The sequence below is a fragment of the Cygnus olor genome, chromosome 5, assembly GCF_009769625.2.
Source record: "Cygnus olor isolate bCygOlo1 chromosome 5, bCygOlo1.pri.v2, whole genome shotgun sequence".
In the NCBI taxonomy this organism is placed as follows: domain Eukaryota; kingdom Metazoa; phylum Chordata; class Aves; order Anseriformes; family Anatidae; genus Cygnus; species Cygnus olor.
This window is the reverse complement of record NC_049173.1, coordinates 29,187,298-29,210,479: the sequence shown is the minus strand read 5'-3', so window position 1 is coordinate 29,210,479 and position 23,182 is coordinate 29,187,298. Positions and strand designations below refer to the sequence as shown.

Here is a 23,182-nt window from a genome sequence, read left to right as displayed (position 1 = left end):
ACCATGTGGAACAGCAGTGAGGTAAGAAAGTTTGCTGAGTATATGCAGGGGACTGGGGGAAAGAGCAGTCAGTAGGGAACTGCATGTGGCCCTTGCAGGACTGAGGGGTTGGGCAATAAAATGGCAGCTGAAAGTCCGTGCAGCTTAACAACATCAAGTGATGCAGACAGGGAAAACAAGTCTTAAATCCAGGAATTAAATGATGGTTTCTGAAGTGCTTAGTGCTGCTCAGGAGTGAGACCTTTGGACTACCATAGGCAATTTAACAAAACTCAGCTCAGCGCTTGACTAATCAAACGTTTCGGGATTGCTGTGAAAGAAACAGTGAGCCAGAGAAGAGTACCTCGTTATATCACTGTATAAATCCCTTCTTCACTGGCACTTTGAATGGTGCACACAGCACTTCTCCCCTCTTCTCAAATAGGTACCTTAGAAGTAGGAAGGGCCCAGAGGAGTGCAGCCAGGACTTCACACTAGTGACAAGTAAGCAGATTAAGAGCCTTCACTCTGCAGAGATGGTATTCAAGGAATGTGTAATAATGGCCCAGAAACTTGTGAGGGCCATGGAGCAGGGGGTTAGGAAGTGACTGATGTGGTATCTCCCAGCACAAGGACTGGAAAGTATCAGATGAATCTGTTGGGAGCCTGGTTCAAAATGCAGAAAAAGGCCCAATTCTTTCCACCACATATAGAAGGTCAATGGAGTTTGTTGCTACTGGTGTAGTGGAAGGAAAAGATTTAAACAGGCTCAGGGAGAGACTGGACGGGTAGTTGGAAGAACAATCCACTGAAGGTTATTAAAGAGTCACAAACCACATTCATTCATGTCAGGAAATCCCCTGAGCTGAAAATAGTTGGAGGCTGGAAAAGTAATCGGTGAAGTACCATGCAAGTTTTTCTCACTATTCTTCTTCCCTAGGCATCTTACTATGATTTTTATCAGAGAAAGGGTAGCAGGTCACACTGGGATGCAAGTGCAATATCCTCCTCTCAACAGGAATCAAATTCATATTTCCCACTACCATCTCACAAACCAGACAGGCTCATCTTTGCTCATTCCATAGGAAAAAAATTTTTTTTTTTTTTCTACAACCCTTAATTATTCCAGAGAATAAGATTAACCATAACTCTCACGCTGCGCTTGGGACACTCAGGCAGGAAAGGATAATTCTACATTGCAAGCCAAGAAAAGTTCATGCATCTTATCAAGTGACTGTTTAATGTAACACAAAGACTCAATCCCCCCATCTCTCAAGCATGGATTTTTCCCAGACTTTTTCTTGCCAATCTACAGGACAGGCTTCTCATTTCCAGGAATATCTTGTTAGACACCTACTTGGGGATATATAGCTGGCCTCCTGATGCTAAAAAAGGTGTAGCAGCAGAGCTTGGGTGGAAACATGAGACTGAGGGCACTTCAAGTGGGGTTCCTGTCCTGTTGTTTCCCCTTGAAATGGTAACATTTCCACCAAGTTTATTTAAACTGCACTGCACACAGCTGACTCCTGGTTAAACTTTGAAGTAAATGGTACACATGCAGTACCAAAACACCCTTACATCTGTGATCTTAGGCAACTTTTCATTTCCTTCATAGGTGGAGTGGAAGTCTCCACTTACTCAATACCTGGAGTACGAGATTCTTGGATACACCAACCATACAAAATAATAAGACATTTCTGAGTTCCCCCTCCCCTGATTTCTTCTTCATGGTGGGGGTTTGTTCCCTAATGGGTGGTAAATTAATACCTTTTTTTTTAAAAAAATAAATAATTCCATAAGCTGCTCTTCTGAGCTCAGAATGTGGTAAATTATTAAAACGCTGGGTTTGGGTGTGTCGCTGGGTAAGGACTCCCACATACAGACTGGTTAGAAGGTGAGCAGTGCTTGCTAGACTACCCGGTGACTCACCACTGAACACATCGTTAATCATATGTTACAGCATGTCTGACTTCATAGAATACCGTAGGTGGTGAAATAATCTGTGAATGACTTCAAGCTCTTGCTAGCTTTTATGAGGTTACAATGCTTCAGACTCCAAAAGACTCAGCTGGGCAGGAAACTGTTGAGGGTTTGCTGTAGTAACCTGGACCGCACTCCCAGCACGTCAGGTCTCTGCTCACGGCAGTGGCTTTGGAGGATCTGCAAGTTTGGCACCAACTGGGGTTGCTGCTTCTCAGTAATCGTGATGCACTTACTCAGAGCTGGCTCAGAGCAAAGCGTGGGCAAAGCTGGATTTTGCTGCCCAAGGATGAGGGGTGGAGGCTGGGTAGTTCCTGAGAGGGGAAGGGGTAGGGTTTGGCCGGAAAACAAGCACGAAGAGAGCCCCGGAGAGCCAGGTATCACTGTCTTTGCCAACACTCAGGGAGACGGGTGGCGATGGGTACTTCTGAGAGGACTTCTCTCACCTTCCAAAACCAGACACCCACGCCAGATGCTCTGGGTTTCCTCAATAACAGCCATAAGCCTGCCTTCTCACGACTCCAGCACAGGCAAGTAGAAAGCAGGGCTGTGTGCAGACAGCCCGATGCCGCAGGTAACTAACTACCTACTCCACCAACGCTTGGATATGGCCCAACATCAACCCGCTGGAGGTCTGGAGCCTCTTCCCCTGCCAGCCCCTTTTGCAAGCAAGGCACTGGAGAAGCCACAGTGATGGTCCCAGACAGCAGTTCTCATGCCATGCAAAATGAAGAGCTCCCTCCACACCCAAAAGCTAGCGAGGTAAAAATAGTGAAGTCATTGACGAGCCAAGTCTGACACTTAAATTTGGTCTCTTCCCAGGACCACATTCACATGAAGGACATTTTAAAGCTACGTAATCCCTGGCAAAACAAATTACTTCTTTACCTGGAGGTAACTAACTGTAAATGCCTCAGCCTAGCAGAGGTACGGCACAGACTGTTCTTGCCTTGGAACAAGTAGTCGCAGCCAACACCTTCTACCTCAAGGTGTGAAAAGTCTTGCCATGCTACATCAAGGGCTCCAGCGCCTTTTGTCTAGTAAGACCTCATAATGAGACAGAAATAAGATGCATTAGGACTCATTTTGTGTGGGGAATTATGTTGGAACACTAAATCCAGAAGTTACAAATAAAATGCACGTCAGAAGCATTTTCCACATTCTGCCCCAACCTCTCTGGTTGCACAACAGGCCCCTTGAAAAGAACCCTTTTCCCAGCAAAGACAGACCCTTAGGGATGTGGTGATTTGATTTCGTGAACAGTTTGATCCCAGAAGGAGGCATCTGATTAAAATGAGTGAGTCATTCCATTTCAATAACCAGAAGGGTGAAACCATTAATTAAAGGTGCAGTTTACTTGCTTGGGCAGGCTTCATATGCTTAAGCACCATGAGTGGTCTCACTGTTACTATATTTACCAAACTCTCCCAATTAAGTGTTTTGTTTCCTTCATCCCATAACGATGATGGTTTCTGCATGTTAAATATAAGCCAACAGGATCTTGCTCTGTGTTTCACATTAGCAGGTTTGAGTATCTGCAGGTAGTTTGCCTCTCTTCACTGCTTGTAGGACAAATACTAGTCAAGGAATGGCTAGGAATGGCACAAAATGATCTGTTTTCAGCTGCTTTGTTGGCATAGTAGAAAATAATTGATTTGAGCTAAAAAGCACATTAAGTGTTAACTGAACTTGGTTGTGCTTTTTGAAGCAACGAACCGAAAACAGATTTAAAGTCCTTTAGAGCAGTCAAATGTAATTGCAGGGTCTTCTCTCCACCTCGCATAGTTAAGTGTATTTCAGCAGTGCCAAAGCCCTGAACAAGAACATCCTTTATCCGCAGCCCCAGTGCAGCAGCTGCACTTCGAGCTAACACACCTTAGCTCTCAGTCAGAGGCACTCCCCTTATGGAGAAGAGCTTCATTCATTCTCTGCACCACATTTAATCTTGGCCCCACTACTGAGACCACCTACGGGGGGTGCCAATTAGTATCAGCTGCATTATGCTGAACTCTTATTTACTGCAGCAGTTGTCGGGAACCACATCTTAGGCAGCCTCATGGGCAGCCTCTCCACCAAGCCGTGCACTCCCAGCAGGATCCTGCCACCTTCACCATCAAATGACAGCAACTGCAAGCTACCTGAAGGACTTGCATGGAAAGTTGCTGGCAGAGTATTTGTAGGTGTGTTTAACTGCAAATTAGCAGCTGGAAACAAGGAGGAGTGAGCACTTGTGTGAACAGCCAGCTGTCTGCAGAGGAGTTTGGAAACTTCTGATAAAACATATTTGTAGCTTCAATGAGCAAAGCAATGGCATGCTTGCTTTTTCTGTATCTGAAAGACTTACATTTCCAGATATCTGTTGTTACATGAGCCAGAGGCCACACACTTCTTTGGCAGGACACCTAGGGTAACACCTGTGTTATATGAGGGTAGACCCTACAATCAGGCAGCTGAAGGCAACGAGAGGCCGTGCCCTTCAGTGATTTGCAGTGACAATTATTTAAGACTGGTGCTTGCAATATTCTGGAACCTTTCAGAAGCTGGCTCTTTGCACCAAATAGGTCTGCATAAACTGGTTGATGAGGAAATTATTTACTTTTTGAGGTTATTGTTACTATTCTTTTCTTTCCAGTAGACAGTGAAGAAGAATGATACCATTTGATTTAATTTCATTTTCAGCAAAAGAAAAACATGGACTTCAAAGTGCTGCCAAGCAGTAGCCTGTTAGATGCACATCTGGGGTGGTGGAAGTACAGAGATCTCCAGACCTAGATCTGCATTGCTCCTTGTAACAGTCTTTATGAGAAGTTTTCTTCTCTCACATATGGAGATGGACCTGATAACAGCAGCTGAAAAACTCACAATTTGTCTTCATAACATCCCCATGGGTGATAGTGCAAATGCCCCTTACGTACAGGCAGGGACATGAAGCACCCAAAAGTGCCTCTGCAAAGTCCTGGAAAGATCATGGTGGAAAAAAAGCCCTAAAAAACAGATCTCTCACATGCAGGATCAGTCCCAATATCAGCAGTGTAGATAGGATGGCTGCCAAAACCCATCAAAATGGCAGCACTTGGCACAAAGAGCCAAGCCATAGAGTAGAGACATGAAATAGCAGCAGGAAAGGACTTGAAATTCATTCCTCTTTATTAAGTCATCAGATAGCAGCAGATGAGGAATTGAAATGGTGTGGGTTCAGTACCAACAGCTTTGTCTTTAATCCCTGCTTCACATCAAGGCTAGCTGTTAACCTGCCCTCAGATGAAGGCAGGTTTTTGCTAAATGACGCAAACTAAGCACAACTTGCTGTATTTACAAATACAGGCAACAAACACTGTATTTACACTACACTAATAATGAAACTTCCCAAAAGGAAAACACTAGAGCATTTGAAGGCTTTAGGAATGTTCTTTTTCAGTTAACATTTGCTTTTAATTCATCCCACAGATTTATTTCTTGGAAAATCCAAACATGACCCAAAAAAGGAAGGAGGATAGTGAAAGCTCCCTGAGCATATGGGAAAAAACATGATGCCTGAAAATCCCTCTGCACTCCTCCTGCAGACATGGATAGCAAAGAATTGATGGATCAAGCGGCAAATCCTGGTCTTGGCTGTCATCAAAAGAAACAGCACATCCAGCCGACCAGAGCTCCTTCAGCTAAGAGTGTGTAAGCCCCTGGGCTATTAGATGGAAAATTCCAAATCATGAGTGCTAGCCGCAAGGAGGGGAAAAAAAAAAATTATGAAATTGGGAAAGATCAGGCAGGACAAGCCTCGACATGCTTAGTTTGTCCTCCTGCCTCTTGGCCCAGCCTGCCTGTGTTACAATTATATCCTCATTCCTCAGAGCAAAACACAGTTCAAAGAGACAATAAAACCCTTTTTAGTCCTGCGCTTCACAGCAATGCCACTGAAACGGAACTGAAATGATTCCCAGAGATAAGGCGACAAAAGAAGTTGAACTGTTCCCTACAGCTACCCACTGAGAAAATATCAGCGGAGAAATAAAGGCACCACTTCACACATGACTCCTGTGTTCACCTGAAGAAGCAGGACCTACTTAGTGGTTTTAAACGTGACAGTGTTTTATTGCCAGGAAATGTGACTCCCTTTTGGGGTACCAAGTCAATAAATACTCAGCTTAGGTCCTGAGAACTGTGGGCTGAAGCTCTGTAGACCACAAGATGACTCGGGAGCAGGCAAAGTATGAGGGACCAGTTATTTGAGCAACCACCAAACTCGGTGTTTCCACTGTTTCTTCTTTAACACTATCCCACCCCCCCACCCCCCCACCCCCAAATGTAGAAGGGCAAGCTTGGAGTTTTAAGAAAAAATCCCCCACGAACCCCAACCACGCATGGTGGTGGGATGGACAGGACCCCAGATGTGCCCCTCCCACTCAAGAACCACAATGGCTGAGTTTGGGCAGAAAACAAGGACTTTCAGGGCAGTTTAAACCAGCTTAGCACAATGAAGAGAGCAGAGAGGTGAAAGGCAGAACAAAGAGCATGCTCAGTATGGATTGGCACCTGAGAGGTCTCCAAGGGAGCACCAACCCATCCCATCTCCCTTCCAAGCCAAACCAACCAAAACTGACAGCGCAGGGCATAACGATATCACAGGAAGCAATTAAGTGGCAAAGGAAAATAACTGGATTTGCAGACAGAGTTATCTTTGCCTTGCCCCTTACAGGATCAGAGGTTAGGAGCAAAGGTTTTTTCTACTAGTGACTGAAAGCATTACACACTTAACAACCCTAGACAAGGAAATATTCAACTACTGCAATCTTAGACATGAATGAATGGGATAGGCAGAAATAAAAGGCTCCATAACCTATTACCAAATTGCCCAGAAATCATCAAGCAATTACATTGTAAGGTTACTATACAGTGAGGCAATGGCTTTTTGTATTTTTTCAAACCTATTTCACTGAGTAGCTCAGCACGGCTCCAGAGGATGCCCTGGTGTCTTGTTGCTGACTTACAGTCATGCAATGCTAACAAATTCCAGCCCTGTGGAGGACAGGCAACTTTTCTAATTATAACTGGGCTGAATGAGAATTTAATTATCCAATTGGAAAGCTGTAAATACTGTAGACTGACTCAGTTTATACGCACTGGACTTCTTCCTCCCTTTTCCCATATCAGGGAATTTCTTCCCACTCCACGGCAGTCAGTAAAAGGGCATATGGACGAAGGAGTCAGCAGTCATGAATAATCAGGGAGGGAATTTTCCAGAACAAGGCAGTAATGTGAAAAAGTCTTTCTTCTGGGGCGACATTTGCATGGCCGGGTAATGACATAAGAAGCCCGCAAACAAAAAAGCCTTTATACCCCTATGGCGACTTTCGAAATCTCCCAGCGCTGACTCGGTCCTTCCCTTCCGTGCCAAAGCATCTCATTTTGGGGACAGGAACTTCAGTCTCATCTGCACTAGCATCACTAGCTGGGACCAGGATGAGAAAAGCCATCCGATAAATGTTCTCATCATTCCAGACATCAGCTAACAACCAACTGAGAAAGCAGCGGACAACGGAAATTATATGTATACCACATAGCCCCATGAGTATTCCTTCTTTTTATTCTTAGCAGGACTGCTCCGCGGGGGCAGCCTCCCAGATGGATGACACAGCTCAGCCCAGATGCCAGTCACACCCAGAAAATGCTTATGAATGGCGTGTATGAAGCCATTTACTGTCTCAAAGACTTGGTAGAATTGAAGGATCTTCTCTGCTCTGGGATGAGGGGTTAAGAGCAGAGCTTGGGGCGATGAATCTGTTTGCATAGGAGCTCCAACAGTGCATAGCTGGAGCCACCTCCGAGATGTAAGGCACCAGATCATAGCAGTGGAGTGGAAAAAAGGGTACAAAACATTATATTTGGAAAGTGAAAAAGGAGCGAGGTGTCAATTCCCTGTGATAGCAGCACTGAGGGGCTTTAATGCAGAAAGCCAAGCGATGAGACCAATGTGGAAAGTGGCAGCTTGGTTTTTTTGAGCACCTAGAAAGACCCTATTATGGCTAGGCAGCAACACCATCCCTGTTTCAAAAATAAAACCCTTGGGAGCTGCAGGAACAGGACACAGAAGGGAGATGCTGAAGTGAGACCTGGGCTTACTGGAAAGAGCCCAACACAGGGCCTAAAGCTCCTCTGCTGTGAGGAGAGGCTGGGAGAGCTGGGCCTGGTCAGCCTGAGGATGAGGCTGCTCAGGGGCATCTTATGGTGTTTGTAAGTACCTGAGGGGACAGCACACAGGGGACGGAGCCAGGCTCTTGTCAGTGGTGCCAGGACCAGAGGCAATAGGCACAAACTGGAACATGAAAGGTTCTGTCTGAACATAGGAACCTCTTTATGGTGTGGGTGACCTCCAAAAGCCACCTGGACATGGTGCTGGGCACACTGCTCTGGGTGGCCCTGCTCAAGCAGGGGTTGGGCCAGATGGACCCAGGGGTCTCATCCCACCTCAACCATCCTGTGGTTCTGCATGATTCTGTGAAGCACAGCCAGAGGAACCAGGATACACCCTTGGGAAGGCAGCCTAAGAGCTACAGGTACCTCTGGGGCATGGGACCAGCGCTGGAAACCCAGCTGAGAGTCAGTGCCTTTGGAGTCTGGACAAAACCCTTTATTTTGCAGATCGTTAGTTTTGACACAGAGGGCTGGGTGGTGATGCGAGGAGCCCAAAGCAGGTAGGTTCACCCCCATGGAAAAGCAGCTGGGGACATCCTGTGCTATGGGAGCTGGACCAAGCCCAGCCTCTGAAGGAAGCCCCAGGGAGCAGGGAAACCGTTTCTCACCAGCATAGGAAGTCAAATGCTTGGCAACGAGCAAGACAGCTCTCCCAAAACTCTGGTTACACAAACAGCTGCCTTCTGCTGGGTTTCAACATGCTCCACTGCTCCAAAAATAATTTCCTGCTTGATTTGATACCATTAGCAGGAGCGCAGAGCACAGGATGAATGGTCATGCTGCTTCATGCTGGATCCAGCTAGCCACGGATTTCTAGAAAAAGCCCTGCTTTTTTTTTTTTTTTTTCCTTTTTCTTTCCTTATTTTTTTATTTTTTGGCAGACGAGCACAGTTACACAGGAGGAAAGGGCGACAGGGGGATGTAATAAGCCCTCTTCTCTTCCTCCACAGAAGGTTTTGACATAAACCTGGACGAAAGCACCTGCCACCTTCATCTGTCCTCCAGGGCCCCTTTCCATAGCTGATATTTCCCAGCCCTCGCAGCTCTAACACTCACTTATGGCACAAAACCAAAAGTCAGCAGCCAAGCAGGAATCAGTGCCAGCAAAGTTCAACAACAAAGTCACTGCTTGTTGGGCAATCAGGAGTTGCACTTGAGCTGCAGGGGTTCCCCCATGGCACAAGCACCCAAAAGTTGTTACCACAGCATCTTTTGTCCCCCACTTTGAGGCCCCTTAGGAGGCTTGCTGCAGAAATCCCAGCTCAGTGCTTCAGGAACAGCAATTCCAGTTCCGAGCTGGACTGGAATTTGGATAGCAAATTTGGCCCTACAGTGTATTGGATTTCCTCTTCCCTGTTCCCAGCCTGGGCATCTGCATGTCCCTTCCCAAGGAGCAGCACAGGACCTACGCTGTGGGGAAACCTCCAGGGCCCCTTACCAACAGTGTGCTGACAGCCTCAAGAAGCACAGAAAGCTAACCATGCCAACACCCAGCACATCAGCATCACGCTCTGTACCCTACAGACCTAACAGCATGGTGCCCCAACCCTGGCATTCAGCACTCAGGGGCTTGCCCAGAGACAAACTGTTATTTCCCAGATGAAGCTGAGGAAACGTTCACCAAAAATAATAATAATAATAATAATAATAATAACAACAAAAGAGCAAAATAAAACTTGTAGCTACCCAGTAAAATAGCTGATAGCACATCCACAAAATCATAGTGTTTTAAGGCTGAATAGAGTGTACACCAGTGTGAAGGGGGACTCCCCAACAGTGAGAAAGTCCATTTCAACATCTATGGGGTCTTCCAACACTACCTGACTCAGAAGAAAAAAATCCTTGACAGCACCAACCAGCTGATTTTGTGCTGCCTTTCCCCTCCCCATATACTTTGAAATCAAAGCTGTGCAACAGAACCTTTTTACACTCATATATTCAAAGCTTAAATGGACCACATGGAACCATTTCACCTGATCCAGACCACACAAGCATCTCCAGCCTGCTCTTTCCACAGCCATTCTTTGAGCTACACAAAGTTATGTGAGATGTCCCTCTTCAGATAGTATAAAGGGTGAGGAACCCACCCCTGATTTTAGGGAGCTTGGACAGAAACACAAGTCCCACCCACAGTCCTGCACAGGATATTACCCCAGGATGACGCCCCCAGATTTCATACATGAGGCAAAATAAGCATGTGAGCTGCTCCAAAAACCAGCTGGGTCCTCTCCTGCCCCTGCCACAAGCAAAGGGAATAGCTCTGCAGAGAAGGTGGCTCCTGAGCCGCAGGGGGACCTGGGCCAGGGGGAGGACAGGACTGGTGGGAAGAGTGCGCAAGCCAGTTTCCAAGCTCAACTGACCCACGTCTGCAGCTGCTGCTGCTCCCACAGCCCCGGGGAGTGGAGATAAGCAGCAGTTCAGCTTTTCCAGACATAGCACAATTCCTGTTTACAGCCTCTGGGCTAGGCTTTTCAAAAGCAGGAGCTGGGTGTCTATTCTTGCAGGAAGCCAGGTGTGTAAACAGTTCAGTTAATACACCCAGCAAACTGTGCTCCAGCGCAGCAGAGAGGGCTAGTGGAGACAAGCCAAGAGCACAGGAGCCGAGGAAGGAAAATCCTTTTAAAGAATATGCCTAATTAGAGATGGGCCTGAGCCAGAAGTTTGTACTTGAACACCTGGAAGAGCCCTGGGGAGCAGAATTGTAACCTGAACCCAGATCCATATTTTGCAACTTGCTCGTCTCCCCACTGAGCTAAACCCCAGCCCCCAGACTCCACCATCGCGCAGGTCTCCAGCAGCCAAAGTTTTAAGATCCAGCTTTCTGCCTCCGCCCAGATTTTGGCCAAGTTGTCACCTTATGTCCCTCTTGCTCAGTCCCACACCAAGAAACCTGCCCCAGCCAAACGCTAGTGGACCGCATTCACATCTGTGAGCCAAAAGTTGACAGTAACCCTCAGTTTTGTGCCAAAACCTCAGAATCAGGGCTTGCTTTGAAAGGCATCACATCCACGGTAGTAAAAACCTCTCCATACCCCTTATAAAGCCTTTCAGAAAATGCAGACTGGTCTCTTTCTGCCTCCTCCCCCTTACATCTCAGCTTTCTAGGATGGAGAGATGCTGAACTTCATCCATGCCTTTCCATCTCTTTCCAACATATATATTTTCTTTATAGCATAATCCCGTTTGGCAAAGAAATGATCGGCCCCATCCCCATTAAACCACCCTGTCACCACATGTCATGCACTACGGGCAGCTTGCAGGGCTTACTAAACATTTGCTTTTGGATGGCTCACTTCCAAAGTCCAGAAATAGATCGACACCAGCAACTACAAAGTGCCCGGGTGTGCCATCGAATCGTTTCATTGCCCCTTTATAGCATGCCATTTGCATTCCTGTGCTTTACAACTCCCACAGCACCACTGCTGCCTGAGCTCACTGCAGCATCCACACAGACCTGCAGACATGCAAGGTCTTATCTCCTGGCTGGACTATTCTTGGTAATTATTAAATCGTAGTATTTTTTTTTTTCCCCCTTCATCATCTGACTTTGGGTCTTACTAGGTTGAGGTAAGGGCAAGGCATGCAATATACTGCAAGGGCATGGGAATTATATTTTGATTTTTTTTTAAACTAGGCTTCCAGCCTCTCAACTACGTTGGATGAATCAGCACAGCTGGAGAAGGAGAGATGGGATTGGGATTCTCCCTCATTCAGTGTTGCAATAGTCAAGGCAGTGCTCAACTTCTGGAGCCCTTTTGGAAAAAATCACTCTGCTGCTACTCAGAGCAGTTTCACATCACAGATGTACTTCTCCAGCTATTGCAAGTTCTTCCCTGCCACAACCAAACCCCATCTCAAAAACATATAACTACTTAAGGAAGCAGGCTTCATACAAAAGTATGAGAAAAAAATCATGGACCCTTAAAAGGCCAGGAGACTCCATCTGGAGAGTGCTTGCCACACAGCACCCAGGCAAAATGATGCAACTTTTGGTATGACAGACAGATTACAATCAGGCAATTAGATGTCCCAGACCGTGTAATCACATGCAACAAGAACACACGTGGGTGTAGCGTGAGGCTTGAGCCTGCTCTCACCAACCACCAATGCAAATACATGGTGCTATTGCAGCATCCTTGGATTACTCTACAGGAGTTCTTCACTAAATGGCTTCAAAATGTCTTTTCTAAACATCAAAAGACTCATCTAGAAGTAAGTTTCTTTCCACCATGAACAGTAATTCCTGGAAGACTGGGAAATATCCAGAATTCTCTATCATCTGAAAACCATTTTTTTCTGTCTAGTCAGGAAGGGGAGGGGAAGAAATCCAACCAACAGACTGCAGATAATTTGTTATACAGCTTTATATCAGAAAAGAGCTTTTCTAAGCTTCTGTGGGAAGCAAGCTTAAAAATCTGATGCATGAGACTTTTATTCTTCTCAGCTTTAATAACCATTACTATCTTTAGTCCCACTCTCTCATGTTCCCAAGATGATTTTTCCAAGTTTCCCCCCCCCCCCCCCCCCCCCCCTCTTTTAAGAAACATCCTGGAGAAATCTTTTAGGTTTTTGGACATTTCATTCCTTCCTCTACAAGTTTCTCTATCCAGAGCTTGATTTAAAACCAGACTCAAAGGAAACACTTCCAATGACTTCAGTAAGTCCCAGATCACTTACCCCAGGGTAAAAAAAATAAAAATGAATCAAATCCCATAAAAATACAGACAATGCAGACTTCAGTAGGGTTTAGAGCAAAATTTTATGAAGTAATTTATCCAAAAGTTTCAGCCTAGGATATCAGGGAACAGAGAAATATTTAGTGAGACAGAGTTAATACTGCATACAGACCACAAAGGATTAAATGTATAAAACCTTCACCACCAAGAAAAATAAATTAAAACTGGGACAATACTTTCTGTAATAACAAGCAAACAAACAGCCTAGATACTGCCTCAAATACTCAAAAATGCTTTTACAACCCGAACCTAAACTGCATTAAACGGACCAGATTTCTGAAAGCTATGAATTTGTGTCTTCTGAAAATCCATCTTAGCCATGCCCAAGTGGGAGGCTGAAAGATAGTCACTGTCATTTCTGCAAAGCCTGATCATTGTGGCTCTGCTTTGGAGAATGGTTGCAGGCAAAACTAATCCTCCTAATGAACGTATAGGGTCCATAAGTCTTCTAGGCCATGCAAGCCACCTCCTGAGCAAGAAGGGCAGTGAGACAAGCTACTTGGGGCTGATTTAAGAGGTGGCTGCTAAGTGCAGGAGGGTCTCAAGAGGATTTGGGGCTTGCTGAGGAATCAGCAGGAGCAAGGAACCTCATGGTCCCTGGCCACCCAGACACAGACCTGGCAACCACAAGCCTGTTGTGGTAATAACCACCGCAGAGAGCACTTCTCCCTGATGCTAGAGATGCCTTCTCCCCTGGCTGTGATAATGCACGATTCGTCAGGTTGAGAAGACAAGCCCCAGCACGCTGGGGTGAGCCTGGAGATGGCCATTCAGAAACTCCTTTGCCCTCTGGCTGTACTCAGTGCTGGGATGCTTCACATACCTTTGACTCTGCAGGCTGGTGGAGTGGCTGTGAGCAGGGTTTCATTTAGAGCCTGCAATGAAATGAAAGCCCTGGGTGGGGCCACGGAAGCTGGTATAGTTCATGTACGGGTCACAGCATTTTTATTTTCCTCTGAGCATCCTTATCCCAGCAGCCTGACCTTCACCCGCAGTGGACCAGCGCCCCACCACAAGCAGGCGTTGCCCCTTCCCATCCTGCTGCCAGCCTCCTGCTTGCCTCATCCATCTGGCAAGGATGCCTGAGGGAAGGGTTTAACTCCCAACCCCAAACTTCTCCAAAAGGGGGGCTTTTCTGGCCATCCCATACAGCAGCCTTATTTCACGCAGCAGGAAAGCAGGGGAAAGCAGTGAGGGTGTTCCCCTTTTTCCCTCCACCACAAATTAAGGTCCATTCTAGAAGTGGTGCTTCCTTCCAAACCCAGCCCCTTGCTGCTCCAGATGCCCTGCTAAATCTAAAAGCTCTCAGCCTTTCCCCACAGACTTCATCCCACAGCTTCTCAAGCCAGAGGTTACTGCCCCCAAGCCGTAATTCCTCCCAGCCCAGCCTTCCTATGCCAGACCTACACATTCCCATTCATCCCAACCTTTCCTCCCTCCCCTGTCCAATCATCCTTCCCACACAAGCACCACATCCTTCCTGCTCTGAGCTCCCCAGACTCTCGCACTGCAGGGCTGGGTTCATTCACTGAAGCAAATCAGAATTAAACATAAGCGTGATCCTCTGAATCTATAGGATTAGGAGACATAAAGGAGAGAGCTGTCCATATAACATGTGCATGCATGACTTTGGGAAAGGTTTCACCATCCCACGTTGGCCTCCAGGTCCCTCCACTCTTGCTGGGCTCAGCCCTGCACTTCAGCCCCCTCCTCTGGTGGACCCTACCCCACTCTGAGCTTTATAGCTGGCTGAGCTCTTTTTTTTTTTTCCTGAAACAGCAAAATGCTGGCACTTATTACTTATCAGAAGCATTAAAAAAAAAAAAAAAAAAGAAACAAGCCCACCAAAACGGGATGTGAGTTGTGCTCTCTAAACTTCTGCCTGCTCAGGACACCAGGGGCAGAAGAGGATACATCCAGGAAAAACTGGCTGCATTCTCCCAAGGTTTTAGATATTGGCATGCATACAACTCGTGACAGGGAACGTCTGCATCCCAAAGACTGTATAATCTAAACAGCAGTATAGTAAATGTATTAGGAGAGGGAAGGAAAAAGCATCATATTGCCCCCATTTTATGCTCAAGGAACACCACCACAGAGGGACGGGACGACTTACTTGCATCACAGGAAAACTGCAGCAGAGCCAAGTCCCAAATCCCACTTGAGGGACTTAACCACAGCCTCTTCTGTGCTTTCTATTTTGTGTTAACAAAGAAAACAGTATTTCCCTGGATTTCAATCCCTAGCGATATTGCTGGATTTGCTGCCTGGTCATGAAATATTCCAGGAGTGGGAAGAGCAGATGAAGCTCCAGTGAGTCATGAGCAGACACTGCCTTATTGTATGACCAGCATGATGAGGGTCACCTTCTGCCCTCCGCACTGCCTCTGCTGAGGAGGCCAAGCCCAAAATACCTTGTGCCTTTCCAAAGAATCCCATTGTTTTGGGTTTCCTATTTTTTTAAACGCTTATCATTTGGGATGTCAAACCAGGCTCGGCAAGAGCAATCAACCACCGCCTTGACACAGCCTCGCAGAAAGCCAGCTAACAACTCAAAAACCCAGAGCTTGGGCTGAGGGAGCGGCGTTCAAGCATCTGCAATAAGTTCAGCAGAGGTAGCTTGGCAAACACATGCGCTTTTGATCGCGATCTAGCCACCAGGCACACAAAACAGGGTTTCGCTCAGCCACCACCCCCTCGCTTTCTGACTGCGGGCGTAGGGAGGCAAGGCAGGGCGTCCTCCCCCAGCACACAAGCTGCAATGAAAGCTGGAGAAGGGAACAGGTACAAATATTTCCCCCCACACTTATTTCTCGGTGCTTTGTCTGCTGGGGTAACCGCTGACCTGCAAGACACACCAGGGGTTCCTCTTCCCACAGCTCTGGTGCGAGGAACACCCCAACAGCCCCCAAACCTCACCTCTCCATCCAGGCTGCACAGACCAGCCACACGACGAAGTTCTGGACACTTTCTCCCTTTAATTAATTTTTAATGAATGAGGCACATTTGCCCTTTTAGCATAGCTCCCTGAGAATGGGAAGCAGTTAACCCAAGATGCCCAGGAGGAAGGAGGGTGCAGGAGGACGTCCCACTGCAAGCCAGCTCAGAGCCCCCCCACCCCTGCAATGAAACAACAACAAAAAAAAAACAAAACACACACACTAAAGGGGAATGAGGTTTTCAAAGAAAAATGGGCAGTTGCCAATGAGACTAGGGAAGGGGCTGCCATGCAAGCATCCAGTTAGCTCAACCCAAGCCCTGTAACCCTTGAGGGCAGCCACAAGGCATGAGCTCTCCCCACCATGAGCTGCTGGCTCCTGCCTTGAACCCCACTTCTCCTCCCTTGGGAAAGGGCCCCACCTACGGGTGAAGGACCAAAGAGGAGCTCTCAGCCCCTATCAGCCGCCCTCCTCCTGCTGAAGTTCAGACCAGGCCTTGGAAGGAAGCCAAGCTTACCGACTGCCTGCAAAGGGGGAAGGAGGGCACGCTGTGGTCTTAAAATGGGTAAATAAGTGAAAGCCAGCAGACCTACACCTACAATCAGTGGCCTAGAGGTTGTAGGAAGTGTCAGACAGAGGTCTGCAGGCAGGAAGGGCCAGGGATGAGCTTGCTGCAGGCCTGTCTGCTGCAACAAAGCATCAGGGACAAGACGAACTGCTCAGGGCCTGCATCCTGGTGGCTTCCAACATTTTCACAATGCAACATCAGACTCTGGCATAGTGATCATGACCAGAGCTCAATTTTTGCGACACAAAAGTTAAACAGAAAGCTTGCACGACAGACAGGTCCCCTGAGCTGCTTTGGGCCTGCTTCATAATGAGGTAAATCATACCATAGGAGTGCCTGTGACTCTCCATCAGCCACTTAGAGCCTGAACAGCAAATTTAGGTGCACCTGTCTCCATTGTAAAGGTCCAAGATTGGGTAAACTCACACAAAGTGCACTGAGGCATTCCCCAGGTTCAAGAATAGGTTAAACAAGTCATCAGACCTAGAAAGCTCAGCTGTAGGGAATGTCAGGCAGAAGTGGCCTAGACCTCAACTTTGACCCAACACTTTGTGGAGGGATGAGGTGCACAATCCTCTATCCAGAGATGGTTAACATAAACCTTACAGACCATCTTTGTGCCTGTGGCTTCCAAAACCAGAACAGTTGTCATGCAAAGTAAATGAGAAGAAATAGCTTGAATCTCCTGGGTTTTATTTTATTTTTTCCTGAGGTTCTCTGCACCTTCTCTAATCTGTCAGCTCCGTGACAAACAGCTCAATTTGTTATTCCCTCCCCATCTCTCCTACAGAACCTCAGAGCCTGACTGATGGTCACAGACCACACTGCAGCTTGAGGACAGCTTACTGGCAAGCGGATGCCACCTCCTTCTTCCCAAAGTCCCTTGACACAAAGGACAAAGCAACGCCTGTGCCAGCGCCACCGATCGACATCATCCCAGGCAGAGAAATACCACAGTTTCTTCTGGAAGGGAGCAGGAATGGCTCCAGGCAGCAGAATGCCTCGCTTTGTCCAGGAGTAGAGTGCAACCCTCTCACCCTTTGCCGCCTTCCCAGCTCCCAACCTTCAGCCCTTTCAACACCCACAGTTTTTCCACTCGGCCGCTAAGCAATGAGAAATTCCCTGCCAGAGGACATGGTTCAAATGGGTTATTGAAAAGAAATGCAATCCCCTACTCCAGGCAAACAAGCTCCTTCTTTTCCCCTTGAGGAGGAAGGATAATAGTACAGCCAGGAAGAAAAAAGAAAAAACCATCCCCAAAGCCTGTTGTAATAATATTAAATAAGAGACCAAAGGGGTTTGGCCAGGAAAATCCCAAGTTCAAAAGAACAATTACTCCAAGAGATTTAAGCCTAAAGCTGAGTCACTAAAATGAAGAAACCTCTCCTTGTCCATAGAAAGCAAACAAATCTTGGGTCATGCAGCAAAGCTTCTGTACGTCCTTGTTAGAAAGAAAGAAGAAAGAAGCCAAATGCAATTAATCATAGTCCCAGAAGAAAGGATGAGATCTCTGTAATTAACTACCTTAGGCTCATCTTTCCACTTTTGAAAACTAATCCAGCCCTCTGCTTTCACTCCTCACCCACAGCACCAGCACAAAAGCCTGCTACCAGCCCAGAGCCACCTCTCCCGTGGTGCACACCTGCCTGCAGCCTGTGGTCCCCAACAGCTTCCCAGTAAGCACCTGGCAGGGGGGAAACCCTTACACAGCACAAAACAGAGCTACTTTTCCAAGTCCCCTTTTGTGGATGGGCTGTGACAGAGTTTGCAGACTCACCAGCAACCTGGAGACCTCAGTTGAACTACAGGAGTTAGTTTCAAGCTAAGTATTTACATCCACAATCCTGATCCAACTGTCCAATGACCAGAAAACATCAATTAAGAAAGCACATAAACATGAAAACACTTTCCAGACGATTATCACAAGCAGCTGTAATCTTAGCTAATTGGCTTATACCTGATCCTCAGGTGGTTTAAATTTGCCTGACCATGGTGCTGCCCACAGAGAGCTTGATCTCCACAGCTGCGTGCGCTGTTCAGATGTGAGAGGACTGGGCCACATATTAAGAGTAAGGGCTCCAAAAATTCAGTTCAGTAGGGTGAAGACAACTGGCTCTTTGATTTGCACAAACCAAAGCCACATTTCACCAATGATTGCTTTGCTATAGCTTCACTAAAAGTTTTGGAAAACATGGGGAGAAGCAGAGTACTTCAGAGAAGAGGAAAGGCTGGAGCTGGTGGCCACAGCTTAGGAGTGGATGTCTGAATCTGACATCCAAAAAGTCCTACACAAGTCAGAACGAGTCATTCAACTTCCTTCTTGGGGCTCCCTCAATAAATAAGGGTTGATAAATATTATTCTAGCAAAGAAAACAATAACAGACCAGCTTTTTAGGTCAAGTACATCAATGGTAAATACAATACAGCAGAATAATACCAAAATGACATCAGCTGAGGAACTGAGACTGACTTCTACCCCTTCTTTTGTATACAAACCGCTACTAACATATGAATAATGCTGTCAACAGACTGGGAAAGCTGGCCAGCTTTGTAGCGAGGGAGGGCGAAGAATGCCGAGTGGACAGAAATCTCCAGCTTTGCTCTTCCATGAGACGGCAGAAATGTTTATTTTCAAAGGAAGCAGATTGGGTCACTTTTCTATGGAAAAGGGAAGCGATTACGCAGCTCCGTAGCCTTCCTGTACCAGTGTGGGAAACAGGGCGGGATGATTAATAACCAGTCTGTGGGATGCAGCTACAGGACGAAAGATCTTTGGGTATGTCCCTAACGTGACGCCCACTCCTTTCCCTCCAGGTCAAGGTCTCAGACACAGCCAGAGGCCACCAGTGATGCTCCAAGGGCTGTTTTATGGCACAGAGCTTGCCAGCTTGTTGGGGGAGAAGCACACAGGGCTGAGTTTATGCTTACCACAGATCTTAGCCAACATACTTTAAAAAAATATCAGTGGATTGCACCTATAATCTTTGCACAGAAATCTGGTGGAGGAGCTAAGCACAAGGTCAGAGAAAAGGCAGGACTCTACAATGGAGAAGGTGACTACCCCATACCCAGGACAGCTTCCTTGGAGCAGTCCTTCATCCTTAAGCTGCTTTTTACAAACCCACACCAACCCTCTGGATGTTGGGGGGTGCCAAAAGGGCCCCACCAGCACACTGGGGTGGGTTTGCCTCTTTTATATGGGAAGTCCTATGGTCCTCCCAGTGGGATGCACAGATCCTCATGGAGAAGACTGACAGACTGCATTCCCCAGTCCTGCTATGGGATGGCAGGAGCAGGAGCCACAAAATCCCTGTGATGGGATGCTCCATCAGCCATGCACAAACTGCAAGCTGAAGCTGCCCTCCACTGGATGCATGGGAAATAACCCAAGGAGAAGGAAGAAAACTCCTGAAATTTTGTCTGCAGCAGTTTCTGTGGTTCTACCAAGGCAGAGGCAGCAGAGTTTTCAGGAGCTGCTCTTTAACACAGTAAGGTTAAAGTCCCTTATTTAATCCACCTTTACAGAGGTGTGAGATGCAAAGCAGCATCACTAGGCATGAGGGCATGTGGATACACAACAGGTTCAGAGCTCTGTCCACAATTCCCAACACTATAACCACTTGCACTTACACAAGATGCCCAGGTGACATTCCTATGTACATTGTACAGCGCTTATGGCACTACAAAAGGGCTCGTGGCCTGAATAATAATAATAATAAAGTGTTGCCATGTGACTTAGGTGCCTGAAGCTCACGAAGATGGGATGTCAATGAAATCGCATCAGGGTGCAGCTCAGGGAGGAGACGGCTGCAGGCAGAGCTGGGGGACAAGCCAACGGTGCCACCTAGCGGGCACAGCACCCTGCCAGCCACACGGATTGCTCCCAGGACGAGAATGATGCCTGGAAAACAAGCTTCCCCCGATGATTTATTTATTATTATTTTTTAACTCTCTAGCCTACACTGCAGAGCAGCTATAATGCTCGCAGCGGTTGAAAAAGAAAATATTTCCATGCTAACCTAAATTTACAGAAGCTAAGGTTCATAAGAAAAGTAGAGCACAATACTCAGAAGTTCTCAAGGGCTTCCTTCCCCCAGCACCTTCACAGAAACACGGGATCTCTCCCAGGAAGACTGCAGCCACATGTATTTCTCTGATACACTGTTCGCTTTGAGCTTCCTCTACCAGTAATGAACAGAGACCAATAAATACAGTAAAATCAGGAATTTCTTTTCTATTTCAGCACATAAAAGGTGACAGCCTGCTACAGTGTATCAGGCAGTAGAAAGCGTGCAAAAAAGCAGATCTGTGCTTTGTTCCCTAACCCTGCTGTCTCAGGGCTAGACCTCCTCAATCTCTTTCCCTCAGTGTCACAACCTTGCTTTCCCCTTCCCCAAGGTCTTGCTCTATATTCAGCATCCCTCCAAGCACATCAGTGTCAGCAGGAGTTTCACACTGCATCAGATTTCCACTCACATTATTTCTTAGGAGCAGGTTATGAAGTGTGCACTGCTTTGCAGCAAGTAGTTCTCTTTGGTGGTATGGAAAGCAAAACATTGAGTTCTGATGTGAACCTCTACCGCCACCAACATGGCAAGAGAGGGTCTACAACTGCATTATCCAGCACAGGTGTAATGCTACCAGTCCTCCCTGAGGCTCTGGCACAGTGGGACACAAAGACAGCTTACAGCAGGGGTCAGGTTTGGAGCGTTCTTTGCCTTATTGGCCCTAAAAATTAGTGAAGAGCTGCTAGTAAGAGTTAGAGAAGCCTTCTGGACACTCTGAATCATACCAGACCCTTGCCCGGCACAAGAACACGGCACACTGCTTCATTCAAAGAACAGTATCATCAAAAACTGGTAAGGGGTGAAAAGAGCAAAATATCCCTTCACTGCTCCCTCAATGGCTGCAGCAAGGCCAACAACAAACGAGCAGATCACTCACCCGAATTTGGTGGAGAGGATCCCTCCCAGGGCAGAGCCGATTATGATTCCTATTCCAAAGCAAAGACCCAGCTTCCCCAGAGCATCAGCACGCTGGGAAGAAGCTGTCAGGTCTGTAATAACCTTCTGAGCACCTGCAAGGAAACAAATACCTTGAAAGAAGCCTGCTGTGATCTCTGAGCAGTGGGTACAAGTTTATGGGCCGCAGAAGCAGTGCCTGCCACAAAACTGTCTTTGCAGCCCTGTGCTCATGCACACCAGTGAAAGGAATTAATTGAGTCCGTATTTGCAGGAAATGACAACCAAAACCACTTCATGAATGGCGATAAGAGGCTGACACCCTACCAACATGAATCTTCTTGTATGAGCTGCATGGACTTCAGTAGCTAAAGGTGGTGGTGTGGTTTTTAACAGAGACATCTAGGGAAGTCAGTCTAAATCAGAACAGCTTTGTAGGAAGTAAAAGCTGTTTTTGTAACCACGTATCACCGACTGTGTGGTATATATGCTCACTTTAGCAGGAGAAAGGGAAAAGCTCTCCTACAAAACGTCCTGGTTGCAAGAAGGCAGCTGAGAAGTTTGGTATAGAGCTGCTGCCAGCAAGCATTCGATGCCTGTGCCCAAGTGGTGATGTCCAAGCAGTTTGCTCGAGATCAGTCAGGAGACCAGATTGGGACTACAGGCAGCCAGCCCTGCTTTCCATAACCAATACAAGTGCTGCTTCATGTCCTCTTTGTTTCAGCCTGAACACATTAATGTTCCTTCACGCTGCTGACTTCCAGCAACATGAGCACAAAGCGGGGAACCAGGCAATAAAAGCAATTTGGAAAGTCCCTTGGCCCTGCCTGACCTTACCTGGTAGCCCATGCATGAACACAGCCGGCAGCCTGGAGAGGAAGAGGATGGGGACACTGGTGGAGATGGACAGGAGCAGGAAGAAGACACTTCCAGAGGCACAGGAGAGAATTAAGGCAGCTCGGGTACCAAACTGATCTGCAAACCTAGTACAGAAACAGTGCGAGGTTGTCAGAAGTGGGATGGGGCAGGTCCACCCACCCAGGTGGGATTGCACAGCCACTCTGGTCTCACTCACTGACCCTGCGAGAGGCACTGATGGGATTTCCAGGGATGCTCATCTCCCAGAGGCAGTCTGGGTAATCAGAGCCCAGCTCAGTGTGTTTTATCTCAGGGCTGCTGAAGACCTGACAAGCAGAGGCAGGTGCAGCAGCTCAGAAGGTGTACAGTTAACGCACTCAATATTATCATTTCAGAGCACATAGTGCCCTCAAATTTTATTTTTCAGCTCTGAGTCATTTGAGACCAGGGAATCAAGTTAGCTATTTTTTTTCGGTCCAGGTTCAATGGAGATTGAAGTTGTCCCAATTTGTTTCCAGAGGATGTTCAGAGCATCATTGAAGAAAAATGGATAGTTTCTTATTTAGGTTTAATAAAGACTTCACAACAGTAGATCAGTTTTGCTTCAATTTAAGGAAGACAAAACAAAACAGAAATAACAAAACAGTCAAATCAAGTTTTTGTTCAGGTTCTATTCAAGTCCTTGGTTTACTTTAAAGGTACTTTAAAAAGCTAATTTAGATCATGTCCAGGAGTACTATAGGAATGGTTCTTAGCAACTAGGACTAAGATTACTATAAAACACACCTTAGATTAAGTTTTTCATTTTTATTTTTCCCTTCCCCTAACTGAAGTTGCATATCACAGTTGTCAGATCAGTGTTACCTTGCCTAGCAATTAGTGGTGCTTCCACTAAAAGAAACAAAAAATGCCAAGATTGGTCTGCAAACAGAGTTAAGCATAAGTAATTAGAGGAACTCATGTTAAGGAGGA

At 46.7% G+C, this 23,182-nt stretch overlaps 1 protein-coding gene across 1 annotated transcript in view; it reads right to left on the bottom strand.

Annotated features, from left to right (window-relative positions):
• The window catches only part of SLC22A18 (solute carrier family 22 member 18), a 58,416-nt gene that overhangs the window by 30,000 nt on the left and 5,234 nt on the right, over positions 1-23,182 (bottom strand). The window contains exons 3-4 of the mRNA XM_040559488.1: positions 22,190-22,335; positions 21,336-21,468 (exon numbers count right to left, since the gene is read on the bottom strand). Coding sequence (XP_040415422.1) covers positions 21,336-21,468; positions 22,190-22,335 — 279 coding nt within the window. The remainder of the gene's footprint in view (positions 1-21,335; positions 21,469-22,189; positions 22,336-23,182) is intronic.